The sequence below is a fragment of the Nematostella vectensis genome, chromosome 14, assembly GCF_932526225.1.
Source record: "Nematostella vectensis chromosome 14, jaNemVect1.1, whole genome shotgun sequence".
Lineage (NCBI taxonomy): Eukaryota > Metazoa > Cnidaria > Anthozoa > Actiniaria > Edwardsiidae > Nematostella > Nematostella vectensis.
In genome coordinates this window covers 5,601,011-5,624,985 of record NC_064047.1, presented here as the reverse complement: position 1 = coordinate 5,624,985, position 23,975 = coordinate 5,601,011, and the positions used below count along the sequence as shown (strand labels likewise).

General features: G+C 42.1%; 1 protein-coding gene across 2 annotated transcripts in view; it reads right to left on the bottom strand.

Moving 5' to 3' along the window:
* LOC5513895 (intermembrane lipid transfer protein VPS13A-like) overlaps positions 1 to 23,975 on the bottom strand; it is a 145,441-nt gene that overhangs the window by 51,004 nt on the left and 70,462 nt on the right. For both annotated transcript variants that reach the window (XM_048721947.1, XM_048721948.1), the window contains 20 exons: positions 17,153 to 17,226; positions 16,365 to 16,570; positions 13,479 to 13,633; positions 13,302 to 13,353; positions 12,962 to 13,013; positions 12,777 to 12,815; positions 12,556 to 12,684; positions 11,538 to 11,615; positions 10,470 to 10,693; positions 9,281 to 9,428; positions 8,913 to 8,994; positions 8,275 to 8,361; positions 7,537 to 7,649; positions 6,995 to 7,173; positions 5,576 to 5,676; positions 4,853 to 4,950; positions 4,518 to 4,651; positions 1,079 to 1,214; positions 818 to 934; positions 168 to 332 (listed from right to left, as the gene is read on the bottom strand). In XM_048721947.1, the coding sequence (XP_048577904.1) occupies positions 168 to 332; positions 818 to 934; positions 1,079 to 1,214; positions 4,518 to 4,651; positions 4,853 to 4,950; positions 5,576 to 5,676; positions 6,995 to 7,173; positions 7,537 to 7,649; positions 8,275 to 8,361; positions 8,913 to 8,994; positions 9,281 to 9,428; positions 10,470 to 10,693; positions 11,538 to 11,615; positions 12,556 to 12,684; positions 12,777 to 12,815; positions 12,962 to 13,013; positions 13,302 to 13,353; positions 13,479 to 13,633; positions 16,365 to 16,570; positions 17,153 to 17,226 (2,369 nt within the window). The remainder of the gene's footprint in view (positions 1 to 167; positions 333 to 817; positions 935 to 1,078; positions 1,215 to 4,517; positions 4,652 to 4,852; positions 4,951 to 5,575; positions 5,677 to 6,994; positions 7,174 to 7,536; positions 7,650 to 8,274; positions 8,362 to 8,912; positions 8,995 to 9,280; positions 9,429 to 10,469; positions 10,694 to 11,537; positions 11,616 to 12,555; positions 12,685 to 12,776; positions 12,816 to 12,961; positions 13,014 to 13,301; positions 13,354 to 13,478; positions 13,634 to 16,364; positions 16,571 to 17,152; positions 17,227 to 23,975) is intronic.

Genomic DNA, 23,975 nt, shown 5'->3' with positions numbered 1-23,975 from the left:
ATGGAAATGGATGCTTTCTCACACTTGGTATTTTGCAAAATGGCGGCTGACAGGAACTCGATCCATAATTCAAAATGGTTGTTCTCCTCTATCTTCAAATCAATACTGAAATTGCGTGACAGGTTTGAGTTTTTAAAAATTGCGTGACACAAGGGCTGTTCAGATACCTTCTCATGTCCGGAAAGAGTGGCGACGACGTCATTAATCGTCCTGAGAAGAACTGGGGAGAATTGTAGATTCATTGTCTCGATGCTTATCTTCATTTCTTGTCCTCTCCCATCTTCAAAGACTGGCGTCCGGTATTTGAACGTAAGATCACAGGGATTTAGAACCTAGATAAACGTAAGATCGCAGGGATTCAGAACCTAGATAAACGTAAGATCGCAGGGATTATGAACCTAGATAAACGCAAAATCGCAGGGATTCAGAACCTAGATAAACGTAAGATCGCAGGGATGTAGAGATAAACGTCAGATCGCAGGGATTCAGAACCTAGATAAACGTAAGATCGCAGGGATTCAGAACCTAGATAAACGTAAGATCGCAGGGATTCAGAACCTAGATAAACGTAAGGTCGCTGTGATTCAGAACCTAGATAAACCTAAGATCGCAGGGATTCGAAACCTAGATAAACCTAAGATCGCAGGGATTCAGAACCTAGATAAACCTAAGATCGCAGAGATTCAGAACCTGGATAAACGTAAGATCGCAGGGATTCAGAACCTAGATAAACGTAAGATCGCAGGGACTCACTAGGGCGAAGGCGCAACGCACATAATAGGAGTGGTGCTGGCTAAGGGCATGTATTGGAGTGTACCTTGTAGGCAGTGTCCTGGACGTTAGGGAACTGGCACGAGACCATTTGCAGACTTGTGAGGAGGGAGTTCAGTTGCTGCTTTTCGTTGGACATTTTGTACGCAAAGTCCACTTCCGTCTAATATTGACAATAACAATGATGATGATGGTGGTGGTGATGATGATGACGATGATGATGATAATAAAAAATAAGGACAACAACAACAACAAAAACACCAATAGCAACTCCACCGACGGAGTGACATACAGGCAGAATACGTACCTGAACGATAATCGCCTCGCTGTTTTTGTCCAGCGGATTCGCTAGTAAAACTATGTCCGGTTGTTTGACGGTGCCTTTGACGGTCAAGTTGAACGGAGGGGCTGTGGTAGGAACCTTGACTGCAGGGGCACGTTTTCTGGTGGACGTCAATACACAGTTTATATTTGTTACGTTTATTCTGAGAAGGGTCGTACGAGGATGTAGCGTCCTCTAATCAATCAATAAGAGCGCACATAACACTGTGTTAATCAACCAATGAGAGCACGCGTGACTCAGGGATAGTCAACCAATGAGAGCCCGCGTAACACCGTGGTTAATCAACCAATGAAAGCGTAGCGTGTCGTAAACTGCATAATCGAATATATAATAACATATTTTTTCACCCATATTCACATACAGGCTTGTAGTCAATCCGGTAAGAAAAACTTTTGGAGCTTTCACTAAGAAATCACGTGGCAAAATCGCGACAAAATAAACACGTGGCTGCGGCATCCTACGCGAGAGAAAAACAAAAATATATATTTAGATGAAAATAAACCCTTTCTGAGATAGAAACGCTGGCTGATTCGCAAGCGCTGAATAGGTGGCTTTAGCTTGTTATATTACCGGCATAAGCCGGGGCGCGCGCAATTTTGCCGCCCAAAAATGTCACATGATTTCTAAGTGGAAGTCGCCTATTGCTTAATAAGACACACTGAAGTAGCATGCTGGTAACTACGAGCCGTATAAGAATTACCTGAAGCTGCTAGCAGTGGTAAAGTTGCTCAAAGGACACACTGAACTAGCATGCCGGCAACGAGTAGCCGTGCGAGAATTACCTGAAGCTACGAGCCGTACAAGAATTACCTGAAGCTGCTGGCAGTGGCGAAGTTGCTCAAAGGACACACTGAACTAGCATGCCGGCAACGAGTAGCCGTACGAGAATTACCTGAAGCTACGAGCCGTACAAGAATTACTTGAAGCTGCTGGCAGTGATGAAGTTGCTCAAAGGACACACTGAACTAGCATGCCGGCAACGAGTAGCCGTACGAGAATTACCTGAAGCTACGAGCCGTACGAGAATTACCTGAAGCTGCTGGCAGTGATGAAGTTGCTCAAAGGACACACTGAACTAGCATGCCGGCAACGAGTAGCCGTGCGAGAATTACCTGAAGCTACGAGCTGTGGCGAAGTTTCTCAAAGGAACTGAACTAGCATGCCGACAACTAGTAGCCGTACGAGAATTACCTGAAGCTACGAGCCGTACAAGAATTACTTGAAGCTGTTGGCAGTGGCGAAGTTGCTCAAAGGACACACTGAACTAGCATGCCGGCAACGAGTAGCCGTGCGAGAATTACCTGAAGCTGCTGGCAGTGGCGAAGTTGCTCAAAGGACACACTGAACTAGCATGCCGACAACGAGTAGCCGTGCGAGAATTACCTGAAGCTGTTGGCAGTGGCGAAGTTGCTCAAAGGACACACTGAACTAGCATGCCGGCAACGAGTAGCCGTGCGAGAATTACCTGAAGCTACGAGCCGTACGAGAATTACCTGAAGCTGCTGGCAGTGATGAAGTTGCTCAAAGGACACACTGAACTAGCATGCCGACAACGAGTAGCCGTGCGAGAATTACCTGAAGCTACGAGCCGTACAAGAATTACTTGAAGCTGCTGGCAGTGATGAAGTTGCTCAAAGGACACACTGAACTAGCATGCCGACAACGAGTAGCCGTACGAGATATACCTGAAGCTACGAGCCGTACGAGAACTACCTGAAGCTGCTGGCAGTGATGAAGTTGCTCAAAGGACATACTGAACTAGCATGCCGGCAACGAGTAGCCGTGCGAGAATTACCTGAAGCTACGAGCCGTACGAGAATTACCTGAAGCTGCTGGCAGTGATGAAGTTGCTCAAAGGACATACTGAACTAGCATGCCGGCAACGAGTAGCCGTGCGAGAATTACCTGAAGCTACGAGCCGTACAAGAATTACTTGAAGCTGTTGGCAGTGGCGAAGATGCTCAAAGGACACACTGAACTAGCATGCCGGCAACGAGTAGCCGTGCGAGAATTACCTGAAGCTACGAGCTGTGGCGAAGTTGCTCAAAGGAACTGAACTAGCATGACGACAACTAGTAGCCGTACGAGAATTACCTGAAGCTACGAGCCGTACAAGAATTACTTGAAGCTGTTGGCAGTGGCGAAGTTGCTCAAAGGACACACTGAACTAGCATGCCGGCAACGAGTAGCCGTACGAGAATTACCTGAAGCTACGAGCCGTACGAGAATTACCTGAAGCTGGTGGCAGTGATGAAGTTGCTCAAAGGACACACTGAACTAGCATGCCGGCAACGAGTAGCCGTGCGAGAATTACCTGAAGCTACGAGCTGTGGCGAAGTTGCTCAAAGGAACTGAACTAGCATGCCGACAACTAGTAGCCGTACGAGAATTACCTGAAGCTACGAGCCGTACAAGAATTACTTGAAGCTGTTGGCAGTGGCGAAGTTGCTCAAAGGACACACTGAACTAGCATGCCGGCAACGAGTAGCCGTGCGAGAATTACCTGAAGCTGCTGGCAGTGGCGAAGTTGCTCAAAGGACACACTGAACTAGCATGCCGACAACGAGTAGCCGTGCGAGAATTACCTGAAGCTACGAGCCGTACGAGAATTACCTGAAGCTGCTGGCAGTGATGAAGTTGCTCAAAGGACACACTGAACTAGCATGCCGACAACGAGTAGCCGTGCGAGAATTACCTGAAGCTACGAGCCGTACAAGAATTACTTGAAGCTGCTGGCAGTGATGAAGTTGCTCAAAGGACACACTGAACTAGCATGCCGACAACGAGTAGCCGTACGAGATATACCTGAAGCTACGAGCCGTACGAGAATTACCTGAAGCTGCTGGCAGTGATGAAGTTGCTCAAAGGACATACTGAACTAGCATGCCGGCAACGAGTAGCCGTGCGAGAATTACCTGAAGCTACGAGCCGTACGAGAATTACCTGAAGCTGCTGGCAGTGATGAAGTTGCTCAAAGGACATACTGAACTAGCATGCCGGCAACGAGTAGCCGTGCGAGAATTACCTGAAGCTACGAGCCGTACAAGAATTACTTGAAGCTGTTGGCAGTGGCGAAGATGCTCAAAGGACACACTGAACTAGCATGCCGGCAACGAGTAGCCGTGCGAGAATTACCTGAAGCTACGAGCTGTGGCGAAGTTGCTCAAAGGAACTGAACTAGCATGCCGACAACTAGTAGCCGTACGAGAATTACCTGAAGCTACGAGCCGTACGAGAATTACCTGAAGCTGCTGGCAGTGATGAAGTTGCTCAAAGGACACACTGAACTAGCATGCCGGCAACGAGTAGCCGTGCGAGAATTACCTGAAGCTACGAGCTGTGGCGAAGTTGCTCAAAGGAACTGAACTAGCATGCCGACAACTAGTAGCCGTACGAGAATTACCTGAAGCTGCTGGCAGTGGTGAAGTTGCTGGTCTCTCTGCTCAGGTCGACGGGGCTTGTAACATCATAACTCGTGGGAGGGGCATCAAGGGACGCCTGGCTCTCAGCCGCTGACACAAACTGATCGTCGTCCACCTGGAACGATAAACATCAAAGAGACCATAAAAGCTCCCCCTCCCCTCTGGATTTCAACTTTTAATGACGATGTAGCACGTAAAAGCGCTTGCCTTTTAAATTGACGCGGGCTACCTTAAACTGTGGTAGAGCACGTAACATTAAAAATCCCGTCAAACCCCGAGTATCGCAGCAAGTGAAATTATTCATACGGAAGATTACCTTCTCCTCATCTTGGAGTACTGGGGTGAAGAACTCGAGTAGCGGCCAGATGAAGGGAAAGTTGACGAAGATCGACGCACTCTGCAGTTGAAGGACCACTAAAACACACAAGACACACTAGTCCCCTAAGACAAACATGGTTGACCTACAGACGCACACACACACCAGCCCCCCAAGATAAACTGACCCACAAGTGATTAACCGGCAAGTCTAAGTGAAAAGTCTTATAAAGGCGAGTTAAAACACAAATTTACCAGGTCGATTATCGGGCAGAGCATGAACAAGCTAGTAGGTTCCCTGGTTCGGTTTGTGAACAGAACAATTAGGCTAAACACGTCGGATTTTTAAAAATCGACACCAAATAAACATGAACCCAAACTCGGCCCGAAAACAGGCACACGTTAATTAGCTTAAAGTCATATACTGACCGACAGTTCTTATTCAATTAAAGCCGCATTGTCACCAGTTTACTTCCGGTTGATTACGTAACAATATCCGATTATTTTTAACGGAAAACGCGAAAAATATTTCAAAATATTGAAAGCAGTGTGTCTATTGGAAGTTTCTTTGAGGTTGTGATTGATAATTTAGAGCGGATGGCCTGTTAAATATCTCGGATTTTAATAGATTTTTCTGTCTTTTAACGGTTGAGGTTTCCGTCGGACCTCCGGAAGTAAACTGGTGACAATGCGGCTTTAAGATTAAAAAATCTCAACTACTGACCCTCCATGTCTCCATTAGCCCTCATGCAGTAGAACACCTCACACATGTCGGGTGACGCTGGCGAAGTCTTGGAAGCAGCCTGCAGCTTCTTGTCAATCAACCTGATCAAGAATATAACGACTTGTAGCAAAACTAGAACGACCCGTAGCAAGAACAGAACGACTTGTAGCAAGAACAGAACGACTTGTAGCAAGAATATAACGACTTGTAGCAAGAACAGAACGACTTGTAGCAAGAATATAACGACTTGTAGCAAGAACAGAACGACTTGTAGCAAGAATAGAATGACTTGTAGCAAGAACAGAACGACTTGTAGCAAGAATATAACGACTTGTAGCAAAACTAGAACGACCCGTAGCAAGAACAGAACGACTTGTAGCAAGAACAGAACGACTTGTAGCAAGAATATAACGACTTGTAGCAAGAACAGAACGACTTGTAGCAAGAATATAACGACTTGTAGCAAGAACAGAACGACTTGTAGCAAGAATAGAATGACTTGTAGCAAGAACAGAACGACTTGTAGCAAGAATATAACGACTTGTAGTAAAACTAGAACGACCCGTAGCAAGAACAGAACGACTTGTAGCAAGAACAGAACGACTTGTAGCAAGAATATAACGACTTGTAGCAAGAACAGAACGACTTGTAGCAAGAATATAACGACTTGTAGCAAGAACAGAACGACTTGTAGCAAGAATAGAATGACTTGTAGCAAGAACAGAACGACTTGTAGCAAGAATATAACGACTTGTAGCAAAACTAGAACGACCCGTAGCAAGAACAGAACGACTTGTAGCAAGAACAGAACGACTTGTAGCAAGAATATAACGACTTGTAGCAAGAACAGAACGACTTGTAGCAAGAATATAACGACTTGTAGCAAGAACAGAACGACTTGTAGCAAGAATAGAATGACTTGTAGCAAGAACAGAACGACTTGTGGCAAGAATAGAACGACTTGTAGCAAAACTAGAACGACCCGTAGCAAGAACAGAACGACTTGTAGCATAAATATAACGACTTGTAGCATAAATATAACGACTTTTAGCAAGACTAGCGCGCATTTTATGTCAATTAACTTTAATAAGAATCGAACGACCTGTATCAAGACTAGAACGACCCGTAGCAAGAACATAACGACTTGTAGCATAAATATAACGACTTGTAGCAAGACTAGCACGCCTTTTGGGTCAATCAACTTGAGCAAGAACAGAACGACCTGTAGAAGACTAGAAAGACTTGTAGCAAGAACAGAACGACTTGTACTAAGAATAGAACGACTTGTAGGTATACTGTATATTGTATATAAACGTCTGGCTCTTGCTGGAGCAAATAGAGCAAGAAAATGAATGACCTTGCATACTAGGTTGAAGATCTATACACTACGGATTACCCCCCCCCCCCCCAGGGGCACACCTTGTAAACGAGCTCTGGCGGTCAGGCCTGATGTCGTCCACTATAAAGCTCTGCAGCAAGCCCTGGAGCTGCACCGAGTTGTCACTGGTTAATGCGAGGTTCAATGTCGTCTTTGTGACATCACATAAGCACAGTGCAGTCTTGGGGTCGTACAACGGCGACTGGGAGTCAAATGGGTCCTGGTAAAAGTACAGGAGAATATCAGAAACATATAACGCCCGACTACGTGGCGATTCTGCCTTGCCAAACATACTGGTCTGTCTGCCAAATGGATTAGTTTTAACGTTGAATCAGACGTCGCACTATTTAATGGGTCGTTCTCAGGCTGATGAAATAAAGTGGTGTGTGTACGCGGCCTTACTATGCACGAAATAATCTTACCAGGTCCTTCTCGTTCATATACATGTCAAGACTGACTGCAGTGTGTACGCGGCCTTACTATGCACGTAGTAATCTTACCAGATCCTTCTCGCTCATGTACATTAGAAGGCTGACTTCAGTGTAGTGTGTAAGCGGCCTTACTATGCGCGTAGTAATCTTACCAGATCCTTCTCGTTCATATACATCACAAGGCTGACTCCGGGCAGCTCAAAAGAGAATACCATGTAGTCCCACACTTCATCAAGTGATGCACTCTCTGCTGCAGAGGTCGTCTCTGAAACCAGAAAGGGTTATCATGGCAATACAAAACTTCGGAAGCATAACGCTATTACAATACACTATTACAATACAACAATCTTTATTTTCTGGAGGGTTACATTTTAACCGTTAAGGTTTTTTAACGTATTGCTATTATTTTGCTTTTACATTTTAACCGTTAAGGTTTTTTAACTTATTGCTATTATTCTGCTTTTATATTTTAACCGTTAAGGTTTTTTAACTTATTGCTATTATTTTGCTTTTACATTTTAACCGTTAAGGTTTTTTAACTTATTGCTATTATTTTCCTATTACATTTTAACCGTTAAGGTTTTTTTTAACTTATTGCTATTATTTTGCTTTTACATTTTAACCGTTAAGGTTTTTTTTTTACTTATTGCTATTATTTTGCTGCCTTGAAAAGTCTCCGCCATTTTGTCATTTTAAGCCAAAAAAACAAACAAAAACAAGTGTGAGAAAGCTTTTATTTCCATCGGCTGAACTTGGAAGCTATTGTGTCGTTTGCTCAGGGACGGGGTTGATAACACGGTACCTTCTGAGGTCGTTTGCTCAGGGACGGGGTTGATAACACGGTACCTTCTGAGGTCGTTTGCTCAGGGACGGGGTTGATAACACGGTACCTTCTGAGGTCGTTTGCTCAGCTTCTGCTTCCTGCTTTTCAACCACAACAGGCTCAGAGACTTCCTCTTCGAATCGAATCCCTTCATCTGAATATAACAACCGCTAGCGGTATTAGCGTGACTGAAATGCGCTTTGTGTTATTAATAACAGCTAGCGTGACCTATTACGGCACTACTTATTGTCCTTGCGTCATCTTTACCAGCTTGGGTTACCTGTCACAGCATTCCTTATCGTGGTGTTATCTATTAAATCTTGCATTACCTATCAAAGCTTTCGTTACCTATCAAATCTTGCATTACCTATCAAAGCTTTCGTTACCTATCAAATCTTGCATTACCTATCAAAGCTTTCGTTACCCATCACAGCTTGCGTTACCTATCACAGCTTGTGTGACCTATAACAGCGTTACTTATCACAGCTTGCGTTACCTGTCACAGAGTTACTTATCACAGCTTGTGTGACCAATAACAGCGTTACCTTTCACAGCTTGCGTTACATATCACCGATTTTCTTATCACAGCTTGCATTATCTATCACAGCGTTACCTATCACAGCTTGTGTGAGCTATAACAGCTTGCGTTACCTATCACAGCTTGTGTGACCTATAACAGCGTTACTTATCACAGTTTCGTGTTACCTGTCACGGTAGGCTGGCCTTCGTTCAGATTCTCTTGAGTGATGGTTGTTAATAGCTGGTAGTCTTTGGATCCCAAATTCATCTAAAGAAAGCGAATGCATTTTTTCAATTGGAATCGTGACACAAAAACATTGTTTTTCACGCCATTAACACAAAATATATGTAAAAAAATATAGAACTTTTAAATACATATTTTTTGAGATTATCATTCCTCCGCTGTCGGAGATCTTAAAAAAGGACAACTACGCCGTCACTACCAGGATTGTTATTTTATACACATGCAAATAAGCGTTTTTTGAATTGTAAACAACAAAAACGGAGTGGTTGATCGACAATCTTTAAGGTTCCTAATGTAATGGACACCCTACCTTAATAAAACCCAGTACTGCGGTGGACTCTAGGAAGGGGATCTCGTGGCACGACGGCTTCATTGAGCGCTTTATGGTAGCGTCGAGCCGTATGGGCTCAATCAGGTAACGCTTGACCACGGATGAGTTACTCAAGTCCATACGGCCCCTGAGGGTGAAAATTAGAAAAGCGCGTCACAACCTGGTTAATATAAGGGTCTGTGAGAGTGGAAATTATAAAAACGCGTCACCATCTGGTTAATATAAGGGTCTGTGAGGGTGGAAATTATAAAAACGCGTCATCTTCTGGTTAATATAAGGGTCTGTGAGGGTGGAAATTATAAAAACGCGTCACCATCTGGTTAATATAAGGGTCTGTGAGGGTGGAAAATTTAAAAACGCGTCACCTTTTGGTTAATACAAGGGCCTCTGAGGGTGGAAATTATAAAAACGCGTCACCTTTTGGTTAATACAAGGGCCTCTGAGGGTGGAAATTATAAAAACGCGTCACCTTTTGGTTAATACAAGGGCCTCTGAGGGTGGAAATTATAAAAACGAGTCACCTTTTGGTTAATACAAGGATCTGTAATGGGTGACAAATAAAGAAGTGCATCGACGTCTGGTTAATACAGTGGCCTGTGAGGGTGGAACAAATAGAAAAAGGCGTCCACTAGTGGTTAATACAAGGGCCTCAGAGGATGGAACAAGTATAAAAGGTAAACCTTTGGTTAGAACAAGGATATTAATTGCCTTTATCAGAGGTAGGGGGGGGGGACTGAAGGAGATGCAACTGCATACCACAGTTACGTAATTTCGTAACACATGTTCGTTGCAGTTGGAGCGAATCCGGTCCATTCCAATCCGGAAATTTACTTCTTATGAGTTTCTTTTAAGAAACGTCTTAAAAGACGTTAGCTTCAGCACCTCTTTCTATATACATCTGTGGCCAAGTGGTTCACCTTCTATCCCAAGTCCATATAACATCAGCGTACATCTTACGAATTGTGTAGGCCGAATTTTGAGCTTCATATGTTGACTAACACCCCACCTTCATACGCATCCTCCTTAACTGAATACTTTGGTAACTGTACAGATTGGTAATGTGACAACCATCTACCCGTCCCTTTATAATATCCTTGCCAATTGTACAGATTGATGTGACCCACCCATCCCCTCGTAATTCTCCACTCTCCTCTCCTTTATTTCATACCTTGCTAATTGTACAGACTGAAGATTCAGCTCCATGATGTCGATCACAACTTTCTCTTTGCTCACTTCCATCTCGAACACTTCAAACTCGTTACGCAGCTCCAGGTGTCCAAGGTCCGCAATCAACATGTCAACAGAGCGCGAGTGTCGGGGCATGACCACCAAGGGGGCGGTGATAGAGACGTCAAGGGAGATGCGAGTACCCTGCGACTGCAAACTCTCGAGCTAGGAAAAGGAGATATTGTCAAGGTGATAGAGCCGGAGATGTGAACTCTCAAGCTAGGGAAAAGGATATAGTCAAAGTGATAGCGAAGTCAAAGGAGATGCGAGTACCCTGCGACTGTAAACTCTCAAGCTAGGGAAAGAAGATATAGTCAAGGCGATAGAAACGTCAAGGGAGATGCGATTTCCCTGCGACTGCAAACTCTCAAGCTAGGGAAAGGAGATATAGTCAAGGCGATAGAGACGTCAAGGGAAATGCAATTACCCTGCGACTGCAAACTTTCAAGCTAGGGAAAGGAGATATAGTCAAGGCGATAGAGACGTCAAGGGAGATGCGAGTACCCTGCGACTGCAAACTCTCAAGCTAGGAAAAGGAGATATAGTCAAGGCGATAGAGACGTCAAGGGAGATGCGATTACCCTGCGACTGCAAACTCTCAAGCTAGGAAAAGAAGATATAGTCAAGGCGATAGAGACGTCAAGGAAGATGCGAGAAACATGCAACTGCAAACTCTAAAGCTAGGGAAAGGAGATATAGTCAAGGCGATAGAGACGTCAAGGAAGATGCGAGTAACTTGCGACTGCAAACTTTCAGGCTAGAAAAAGGAGATATAGTCAAGGCGATAGAGACGTCAAGGAAGATGCAAGTACCCTGCGACTGCAAACTCTCAAGCTAAAGAAAGGAGATATAGTCAAGTTGATAGCGACTTTAAGGGAGATGTGAATAACCAGGCAGTGCAAACTCTGATAACAGGTGATGGCAACAACGTCCGAGTGTCGAGGCATAGAAAGGAGAGATATTAGGTGATGATCGGACGTCAAATTCACGATTTGTAAAAGCGGTCTACCTGTGTCTGGACGGTCTTGGACGCAGCCTCTTGTACGTACTTGTTGGTGGAGGGACTGGTCAGCGGCTCTACGTAGCGCTGACAAAGTTAACGTACCCGATAAGCGATGACGGGTAGTAAAGATAATGGTGACGGTGGGGTCGCTGCTTATGGCAATGATGACGAGGATGGTGATAATGATGTTGATGATGATGATGTGATGACGATGAGGTTGGTGCTCCTTGATAAGGTGGTGGCGATGACGATAGTGATTATGATAATGATGATGAATGATGTACTGCTTGTTGTTGTAGTGGTGGTGATGATGATGATCATGATTATGATAATGATGATGATGTGATGGTGGTGGCTATTGATGTTGTGTTGATGGTATGGCGATGATGACAATGATGCTGATGATGACGATGAGGTTGGTGCTCGTTGATAAGGTGGTGGTGATGATGATAATGATTAGGATAATGATGATGATGTGATGGTGGTGGCTATTGATGTTGTGTTGATGGTATGGCGATGATGACAATGATGCTGATGATGACGATGAGGTTGGTGCTCGTTGATAAGGTGGTGGTGATGATGATAATGATTAGGATAATGATGATGAATAGGGTGCTGCTTGTTGATGTAGTGGTGGTGATGATGACAATAATGATTATTATAATGTTGATGATGTGATGGTGGTTGTGGTTGCTTTTGATGTTGTGTTGATGGTATGGCGATGATGACAATGTAGCGGAGCAGATTATGATCATGACAATAATGATGAACTGTTAGGTGATGATGATGCTGATGATGACGATGAGGTTGGTGCTCGTTGATAAGGTGGTGGTGATGATGATAATGATTAGGATAATGATGATAATGATTATTATAATATTGATGATGTGATGGCGGCGGTAACTATTGATGTTGTGTTGATGGTATGGTGATGATGACAATGATGATGCATGAGCATAGCGGTGCAGATGATGATCATGATGATAATGATGAACTCTAAGGTTTAACGGTGGCCCATGCTTACCATCAGATCATCTATGAATCGATAAAGGAAAACGAAGTTCATGCGACCAACATTCAGGTCCAATGCGCCATCAGGTTTCAACTCAAGCTTCTTGTTGTCGCCACCATCAGAAGCGGTGAAGAGCTTAAACTGTTGATCAAATAGAGCAGAGGAATAAATCTTTAGAGCTCAGGTAGGTTCAACATTATAAGATCTTGTAGTCAATATTGTCAGGAACTCACCTCGAAGTCGAATACGTTTTCGTTTTCAACTGATAAAATCTGAAATAAAAATAATAATAATTCCGCCTTCTGGACGACCTTAAATGCAATTTCTGTGATGTGTTAAACACAACACCGCCCTCTGTTACAACCTTTTAGGGTAAATGAATGACGTGACCAGCGTACAATAATTGGCGATACTGTACCTTAGGGTATATAGTACTAGGGTCCAAGTCAGTGATGGACAGATCTCTCTGACTGCAAAACAAGGACAACGCAACGTCAACTACAATGTAGCTAGAATCTTCAAATCCCACAGCTAAAGACTTGAGCAAAAAAGCACCGATTTCTCATGCATTTTTTGGGGGGACAAAGTAAACTTGGGGGAATTTTGTAGGCCTAGGGATTAGACATACTACAAATTATAAACTCATTATAGTCAAACAATTAAGAGGAAACTGTATGAATAATTTTCTTTAAATACTTCCAATAATTCAGTTCACAGCATCAAAATAATAAGGACCCTACAAACAAAATAGAACTTACGTCGATTTGACAATCAGTCCACGATCCCATACAGATATGTCAGCTTCCAAACCTGAATAACAATAATATCAATCAATGCTTTGGAGTGGGTAGGACTAATCGCCACGTTAAATCCCTCCCCCTCCCAACCCCACACTTTTGCCCCTGTAATCAAAGTTAGAAGTAACAGTCTTTTACCTTTGATATTTATGTCAGCCAGGTTCTTGTCTGAGGCGATCAGGACGATATCCACTTCCCACAGTACGGCGGTTAGTTTAAAGCTGGTCTGACCCAACGACAGGCTTGGTGATACGCGAGGCAGGGAGGTCCTGGACGGCTCAGTCTCGCTTACACTACATAAGCAATAACAGTCTATTTATCTGACTTGGTGATGGTGTTATTGTTGTTACTTGGTGATGGTGTTGTTGTTACTTGGTGATGGTGTTATTGTTGTTACTTGGTGACGGTGTTATTGTTGTTACTTGGTGATGGTGTTATTGTTGTTACTTGGTGATGGTGTTGTTGTTGTTACTTGGTGATGGTGTTATTGTTGTTACTTGGTGATGGTGTTATTATTGTTATTGGTGGTGTTGTTATTTTTGTTACTTGGTGATGGTGTTATTGTTGTTACTTGTTGATGGTGTTATTGTTGTTACTTGGTGATGGTGTTATTGTTGTTACTTGGTGATGGTGTTATTGTTGTTACTTGGTGATGGTGTTATTGTTGTTACTTGGTGATGGTGTTATTGTTGTTACTTGGTGATGGTATTATTGTTGTTACTTGGTGATGGTGTTATATTGTTGTTACTTGGTGATGGTATTTTTTGTTGTTACTTGGTGATGGTGTTATTGTTGTTACTTGGTGATGGTGTTATTGTTGTTACTTGGTGATGGTGTTATTGTTGTTACTTGGTGATGGTGTTATTGTTGTTACTTGGTGATGGTGTTATTGTTGTTACTTGGTGATGGTGTTATTGTTGTTACTTGGTGATGATGTTATTGTTGTTGCTTGGTGATGGTGTTATTGTTGTTACTTGGTGATGGTGTTGTTGTTGTTACTTGGTGATGGTGTTATTGTTGTTACTTGGTGATGGTGTTATTGTTGTTACTTGGTGATGGTGTTATTGTTGTTACTTGGTGATGGTGTTATTGTTGTTACTTGGTGATGGTGTTATTGTTATTACTTGGTGATGGTGTTATTGTTGTTATTTGATGATGGTGTTATTGTTGTTATTGGTGGTGTTGTTATTGTTGTTACTTGGTGATGGTGTTATTGTTGTTACTTGGTGATGGTTTTATTGTTGTTACTTGGTGATGGTATTATTGTTGTTATTTGGTGATGGTGTTATTGTTGTTACTTGGTGATGGTATTTTTTGTTGTTACTTGGTGATGGTGTTATTGTTGTTACTTGGTGATGGTGTTATTGTTGTTACTTGGTGATGGTGTTATTGTTGTTACTTGGTGATGGTGTTATTGTTGTTACTTGGTGATGGTGTTATTGTTGTTACTTGGTGATGGTGTTATTGTTGTTACTTGGTGATGGCGTTATTGTTGTTACTTGGTGATGGTGTTATTGTTGTTACTTGGTGATGGCGTTATTGTTGTTACTTGGTGATGGCGTTATTGTTGTTACTTGGTGATGGTGTTATTGTTGTTACTTGGTATTGGTGTTATTGTTGTTACTTGGTGATGGTGTTATTGTTGTTACTTGGTGATGGTGTTATTGTTGTTACTTGGTGATGGTGTTATTGTTGTTACTTGGTGATGATGTTATTGTTGTTACTTGGTGATGGTGTTATTGTTGTTACTTGGTGATGGTGTTATTGTTGTTACTTGGTGATGGTGTTATTGTTGTTACTTGGTGATGATGTTATTGTTGTTACTTGGTGATGGTGTTATTGTTGTTACTTGGTGATGGTGTTATTGTTGTTACTTGGTGATAATGTTATTGTTGTTACTTGGTGATGGTGTTATTGTTGTTACTTGGTGATGGTGTTATTGTTGTTACTAAGTGTTGTTGTTATTGTTGTTACTTGGTGATGGTGTTATTGTTGTTACTTGGTGATGGTGTTATTGTTGTTATTTGGTGTTGTTGTTATTGTTGTTACTTGGTGATGGTGTTATTGTTGTTACTTGGTGATGGTGTTATTGGTGTTACTTGGTGATGGTATTATTGTTGTTACTTGGTGATGGTGTTATTGTTGTTATTTGGTGTTGTTGTTATTGTTGTTACTTGGTGATGGTGTTATTGTTGTTACTTGGTGATGGTGTTATTGTTGTTACTTGGTGATGGTGTTATTGTTGTTACTTGGTGATGGTGTTATTGTTGTTACTTGGTGATGGTGTTATTGTTGTTACTTGGTGATGGTGTTATTGTTGTTACTTGGTGATGGTGTTATTGTTGTTACTTGGTGATGGTGTTATTGTTGTTACTTGGTGATGGTGTTATTGTTGTTACTTGGTGATGATGTTATTGTTGTTACTTGGTGATGGTGTTATTGTTGTTGCTTAGTGATGGTGTTATTGTTGTTACTTGGTGATGGTGTTATTGTTGTTACTTGGTGATGGTGTTATTGTTGTTACTTGGTGATGGTGTTATTGTTGTTACTTGGTGATGGTGTTATTGTTGTTATTTGGTGTTGTTGTTATTGTTGTTACTTGGTGATGGTGTTATTGTTGTTACTTGGTGGTGTTGTTGTAGTCGATATTTTAAGCATTTTTTTTTAATTGACATGTTGCTTTTGCATGTTGCAAAAGCCTTTGCATGCTCCAGACCAGTTCTCTTAATAAATATAATGAGTCGGTCTTTTTTTTGTGCTTGAACTTCGCCTGATCCACACTCAATTGTGTAAAATTTCTAAAGAATAGTTCTTCTTGTTCGTATTGTTTTATTTAACTCAACAGAGCTTTTCACTTAATCTTTAACTACCGTTTAAAAAAACACGTACGACTGATTATGCTTTGTTTGTTTTTAGATCAGAAGCTCAGTTATTAGTTCAGTTCATCGAACATTGTCAGTACGTCTTATTGCGCCATTACCTGCCCAGTGTCTAGAATATCATCCATAGCTCAGTTCAACTTACCTTGGCAGTACTTCTGATTGCGCCATTGCTTGGTCTGCTTCAGGAGCGCACTCCTTGATGTCACTTGATGTAAGCGCTAACACGTGCTCCTGCAGGTCAATGGCTGACTGCTGAGGACAGGTGATCTTCACCCGCCGGAACTCAATGCTAGCCGTCTGTTGCACGGAGCAGTGAGCTGATTCGAATTCAGGGCAGGATGGGTCCGCCTAATTGAGAGAATGGAAGACAGAAGGCTCATGCGACCTTTTGTGCATAGTAAAAAAACTGATATTCAAATTCGCCAACCGTGACGACAACAACAATAACAACATCAAGAATTACTTGCAAGCTTGGCTACGAAAGAAGTTTATTTGCCTTGACGAAAATATTAAATTGATAACTACAATTTGACAAATAAAGCTTCTTTGCTACTAACCCCCAGGCATTCACATTTATACCCAAAAGACTGGAACTAGCGAAAATGATCGTTTTCGCACCAAGCTTTCGATCCCCCCCCCCCCCAAGGCCTAAAATATCAGATAATCGCCCCCTTCAATAATAATATCAACATATAAAAAGTACGCAACGAGATTGTTTTATACAACATGCTTTCTTACGTTAAAATCTAGTGTTGGAGAGCGCGCGCGCATGCTGACGCAAAGCGTGCGTTTGTCCTCTAATAACACATGGACCCTCGACCAATCAGAGCGTGCGATTTACAAGTGTCGTTGTATAATCACTTTTCTCGAGGTAGCTCACAACACGGTAGATCACTAAATAGTTCGTAGACCTTTTAAATAAAATCTTACCATTTTGAAGTCGAGTGTGATAAGGTCCTCTTCCTTGGATGACGAGAGGATACAGACTGGCTCCCCAGTTAAATCTAAGAAAAATATAATTGCCGTTATCCTTAAACTCTGTGGTGCATTTTGCTCGTGCACAATCCGATATCTATATATAAAATCCAGTTACTTGTTTTCATTGCAAAACGTTTCTGTGGTGCGATGCTTTTTATTTTACAAACATACCAAAATAACAATAAGTCAGAGAGGTATCTTAATTGTCTACAGTTTTCAGGTGTACATATTGTTATATTGAAATTGTGCACATATGCTTTAACGGCCATGTGATAAGTATACGTACAATCGATTATCAATATAGTTCACAAGCTGCACCCATCCTTATTATTATAGTCCACTAGCTGTACCCACCCTTATTAATATAGTCCACTAGCTGTACCCATCCTTATTATTATAGTTCGCTAGCTGTACCCACCCTTATTAATATAGTCTACTAGCTGTACCCACCCTTATTAATATAGTTCGCTAGCTGTACCTACCCTTATTATTATAGTCTACTAGCTGTACCCACCCTTATTAATATAGTCCACTAGCTGTACCAACCCTTATTAATATAGTCCACTAGCTGTACCCACCCTTATTAATATAGTCAACTAGCTGTACCCACCCTTATTAATATAGTCCACTAGCTGTACCCACCCTTATTAATATAGTCCACTAGCTGTACCCACCCTTATTATTATAGTCCACTAGCTGTACCCACCCTTATTAATATAGTCCACTAGCTGTACCAACCCATATTATTATAGTCCGCTAGCTGTACCCACCCTTATTATTATAGTCCGCTAGCTGTACCCACCCTTATTATTATAGTCTACTAGCTGTACCCACCCTTATTAATATAGTTCGCTAGCTGTACCCACCCTTATTAATATAGTCTACTAGCTGTACCCACCCTTATTAATATAGTTCGCTAGCTGTACCTATCCTTATTATTATAGTCTACTAGCTGTACCCACCCTTATTAATATAGTCCATTAGCTGTACCCACCCTTATTAATATAGTCCACTAGCTGTACCCATCGTTATTAATATAGTCCACTAGCTGTACCAACCCATATTATTATAGTCCGCTAGCTGTACCCACCCTTATTAATATAGTCCACTAGCTGTACCAACACATATTATTATAGTCCGCTAGCTGTACCCACCCTTATTAATATAGTCCACTAGCTGTACCAACCCATATTATTATAGTCCGCTAGCTGTACCCACCCTTATTAATATAGTCCACTAGCTGTACCCACCCTTATTAATATAATCCACTAGCTGTACCCACCCTTATTAATATAGTCCATTAGCTGTACCCACCCTTATTAATATAGTCCACTAGCTGTACCCACCCTTATTAATATAGTCCACGTACCCACCCTTATTATTATAGTCCACTAGCTGTACCCACCCTTATTATCATAGTCCACTAGCTGTACCCACCCTTATTAATATAGTCCACTAGCTGTACCCACCCTTATTAATATAGTCCACTAGCTGCACCCACCCTTATTAATATAGTCCACTAGCTGTACCAACCCATATTATTATAGTCCGCTAGCTGTACCAACCCATATTATTATAGTCCGCTAGCTGTACCAACCCATATTATTATAGTCCGCTAGCTGCACCCACCCTTATTAATATAGTCCACTAGATGTACCCACCCTTATTAATATAGTCCACTAGCTGTACCCACCCTTATTAATATAGTCCACTAGCTGTCCCCACCCTTATTATTATAGTCCACTAGCTGTACCCACCCTTATTATTATAGTCCACTAGCTGTCCCCACCCTTATTATTATAGTCCACTAGCTGTACCCACCCTTATTACTATAGTCCACTAGCTGTACCCACCCTTATTAATATAGTCCACTAGCTGTACCAACCCATATTATTATAGTCCACTAGCTGTACCCACCCTTATTATTATAGTCCACTAGCTGTACCCACCCTTATTAATATAGTCCACTAGCTGTACCCACCCTTATTATTATAGTCCGCTAGCTGTACCCACCCTTATTATTATAGTCCGCTAGCTGTACACACCCTTATTATCATAGTCCACTAGCTGTACCCACCCTTATTATTATAGTCCACTAGCTGTACCCACCCTTATTATTATAGTCCACTAGCTGTACCCACCCTTATTATTATAGTCCGCTAGCTGCACCCACCCTTATTAATATAGTCCACTAGCTGTACCCACCCATATTATCATAGTCCACTAGCTGTACCCACCCTTATTATTATAGTCCGCTAGCTGTACCAACCCATATTATTATAGTCCGCTAGCTGCACCCACCCTTATTAATATAGTCCACTAGCTGTACCCACCCCTATTTATATAGTCCACTAGCTGTACCCACCCTTATTATTATAGTCCACTAGCTGTACCCACCCTTATTAATATAGTCCACTAGCTGCACCCCCCTTATTAATATAGTCCATTAGCTGTACCCACCCTTATTAATTTAGACAACTAGCTGTACCCACCCTTATCAATGTAGTCTACTAGCTGTACCCACCCTTAGTATTATAGTCCACTAGCTGTACCCACCCTTATTAATATAGTCCAGTAGCTGTACCCACCCTTATTAATATAGTCCATTAGCTGTACCCACCCTTATTATTATAGTCCACTAGCTGTACCCACCCTTATTAATATAGTCCACTAGCTGTACCAACCCATATTATTATAGTCCGCTAGCTGTACCCACCCTTATTATTATAGTCCGCTAGCTGTACCCACCCTTATTAATATAGTCCACTAGCTGTACCCACCCTTATTATCATAGTCCGCTAGCTGTACCCACCCTTATTATCATAGTCCACTAGCTGTACCAACCCATATTATTATAGTCCACTAGCTGTACCCACCCTTATTATTATAGTCCACTAGCTGTACCCACCCTTATTGTTATAGTCCACTAGCTGTACCCACCCTTATTATTATAGTCCGCTAGCTGCACCCACCCTTATTGTTATAGTCCACTAGCTGTACCCACCCTTATTAATATAGTCCACTAGCTGTACCAACCCATATTATTATAGTCCACTAGCTGTACCCACCCTTATTATTATAGTCCACTAGCTGTACCCACCCTTATTAATATAGTCCACTAGCTGTACCCACCCTTATTATTATAGTCCGCTAGCTGTACCCACCCTTATTATTATAGTCCGCTAGCTGTACCCACCCTTATTATCATAGTCCACTAGCTGTACCCACCCTTATTAATATAGTCCGCTAGCTGTACCCACCCTTATTATTATAGTCCACTAGCTGTACCCACCCTTATTATTATAGTCCACTAGCTGTACCCACCCTTATTATTATAGTCCACTAGCTGTACCCACCCTTATTATTATAGTCCGCTAGCTGCACCCACCCTTATTAATATAGTCCACTAGCTGTACCCACCCATATTATCATAGTCCACTAGCTGTACCCACCCTTATTATTATAGTCCGCTAGCTGTACCAACCCATATTATTATAGTCCGCTAGCTGCACCCACCCTTATTAATATAGTCCACTAGCTGTACCCACCCTTATTAATATAGTCCACTAGCTGTACCCACCCTTATTATTATAGTCCACTAGCTGTACCCACCCTTATTAATATAGTCCACTAGCTGCACCCCCCTTATTAATATAGTCCACTAGCTGTACCCACCCTTATTAATTTAGTCCGCTAGCTGTACCCACCCTTATTAATATAGTCCGCTAGCTGTACCCACCCTTAGTATTATAGTCCACTAGCTGTACCCACCCTTATTAATATAGTCCATTAGCTGTACCCACCCTTATTAATATAGTCCACTAGCTATACCCACCCTTATTATTATAGTCCACTAGCTGTACCCACCCTTATTAATATAGTCCACTAGCTGTACCCACCCTTATTAATATAGTCCGCTAGCTGTACCCACCCTTATTATTATAGTCCGCTAGCTGTACCCACCCTTATTAATATAGTCCACTAGCTGTACCCACCCTTATTAATATAGTCCACTAGCTGTACCCACCCTTATTATTATAGTCCACTAGCTGTACCCACCCTTATTAATATAGTCCACTAGCTGCACCCACCCTTATTAATATAGTCCACTAGCTGTACCCACCCTTATTATTATAGTCCGCTAGCTGTACCCACCCTTATTAATATAGTCCGCTAGCTGTACCCACCCTTAGTATTATAGTCCACTAGCTGTACCCACCCTTATTAATATAGTCCACTAGCTGTACCCACCCTTATTAATATAGTCCACTAGCTATACCCACCCTTATTATTATAGTCCACTAGCTGTACCCACCCTTATTATTATAGTCCACTAGCTGTACCCACCCTTATTAATATAGTCCGCTAGCTGTACCCACCCTTATTATTATAGTCCACTAGCTGTACCCACCCTTATTATTATAGTCCACTAGCTGTACCCACCCATATTATTATAGTTCGCTAGCTGCACCCACCCTTATTAATATAGTCCACTAGCTGTACCCACCCATATTATTATAGTCTACTAGCTGTACCCACCCTTATTATTATAGTCCGCTAGCTGTACCAACCCATATTATTATAGTCCGCTAGCTGCACCCACCCTTATTAATATAGTCCACTAGATGTACCCACCCTTATTATTATAGTCCACTAGCTGTACCCACCCTTATCAATATAGTCGACTAGCTGTACCCACCCTTATTATTATAGTCCACTAGCTGTACCCACCCTTATTATTATAGTCCGCTAGCTGTACCCACCCTTATTATTATAGTCCGCTAGCTGTACCTACCCTTATTATTATAGTCCGCTAGCTTTACCCACCCTTATTATTATAGTCCGCTAGCTGTACCCACCCTTATTATTATAGTCCGCTAGCTGTACCCACCCTTATTATTATAGTCCGCTAGCTGCACCCACCCTTATTATTATAGTCCGCTAGCTGCACCTACCCTTATTATTATAGTCCGCTAGCTGTACCCACCCTTATTATTATAGTCCGCTAGCTGTACCCACCCTTATTATTATAGTCCGCTAGCTGTACACACCCTTATTATCATAGTCCACTAGCTGTACCCACCCTTATTAATATAGTCCACTAGCTGTACCCACCCTTATTATTATAGTCCACTAGCTGTACCCACCCTTATTAATATAGTCCACTAGCTGCACCCCCCTTATTAATATAGTCCATTAGCTGTACCCACCCTTATTAATTTAGACAACTAGCTGTACCCACCCTTATCAATGTAGTCTACTAGCTGTACCCACCCTTAGTATTATAGTCCACTAGCTGTACCCACCCTTATTAATATAGTCCATTAGCTGTACCCACCCTTATTAATATAGTCCATTAGCTGTACCCACCCTTATTATTATAGTCCACTAGCTGTACCCACCCTTATTAATATAGTCCACTAGCTGTACCAACCCATATTATTATAGTCCGCTAGCTGTACCCACCCTTATTATTATAGTCCGCTAGCTGTACCCACCCTTATTAATATAGTCCACTAGCTGTACCCACCCTTATTAATATAGTCCACTAGCTGTACCAACCCATATTATTATAGTCCACTAGCTGTACCCACCCTTATTATTATAGTCCACTAGCTGTACCCACCCTTATTGTTATAGTCCACTAGCTGTACCCACCCTTATTATTATAGTCCGCTAGCTGCACCCACCCTTATTGTTATAGTCCACTAGCTGTACCCACCCTTATTATTATAGTCCGCTAGCTGTACCCACCCTTATTATTATAGTCCACTAGCTGTACCCACCCTTATTAATATAGTCCACTAGCTGTACCAACCCATATTATTATAGTCCACTAGCTGTACCCACCCTTATTATTATAGTCCACTAGCTGTACCCACCCTTATTAATATAGTCCACTAGCTGTACTCACCCTTATTATTATAGTCCGCTAGCTGTACCCACCCTTATTATTATAGTCCGCTAGCTGTACCCACCCTTATTATCATAGTCCACTAGCTGTACCCACCCTTATTAATATAGTCCGCTAGCTGTACCCACCCTTATTATTATAGTCCACTAGCTGTACCCACCCTTATTATTATAGTCCACTAGCTGTACCCACCCTTATTATTATAGTCCACTAGCTGTACCCACCCTTATTATTACAGTCCGCTAGCTGCACCCACCCTTATTAATATAGTCCACTAGCTGTACCCACCCATATTATCATAGTCCACTAGCTGTACCCACCCTTATTATTATAGTCCGCTAGCTGTACCAACCCATATTATTATAGTCCGCTAGCTGCACCCACCCTTATTAATATAGTCCACTAGCTGTACCCACCCTTATTAATATAGTCCACTAGCTGTACCCACCCTTATTATTATAGTCCACTAGCTGTACCCACCCTTATTAATATAGTCCACTAGCTGCACCCCCCTTATTAATATAGTCCATTAGCTGTACCCACCCTTATTAATTTAGTCAACTAGCTGTACCCACCCTTATCAATGTAGTCTACTAGCTGTACCCACCCTTAGTATTATAGTCCACTAGCTGTACCCACCCTTATTAATATAGTCCATTAGCTGTACCCACCCTTATTAATATAGTCCATTAGCTGTACCCACCCTTATTATTATAGTCCACTAGCTGTACCCACCCTTATTAATATAGTCCACTAGCTGTACCAACCCATATTATTATAGTCCGCTAGCTGTACCCACCCTTATTATTATAGTCCGCTAGCTGTACCCACCCTTATTAATATAGTCCACTAGCTGTACCC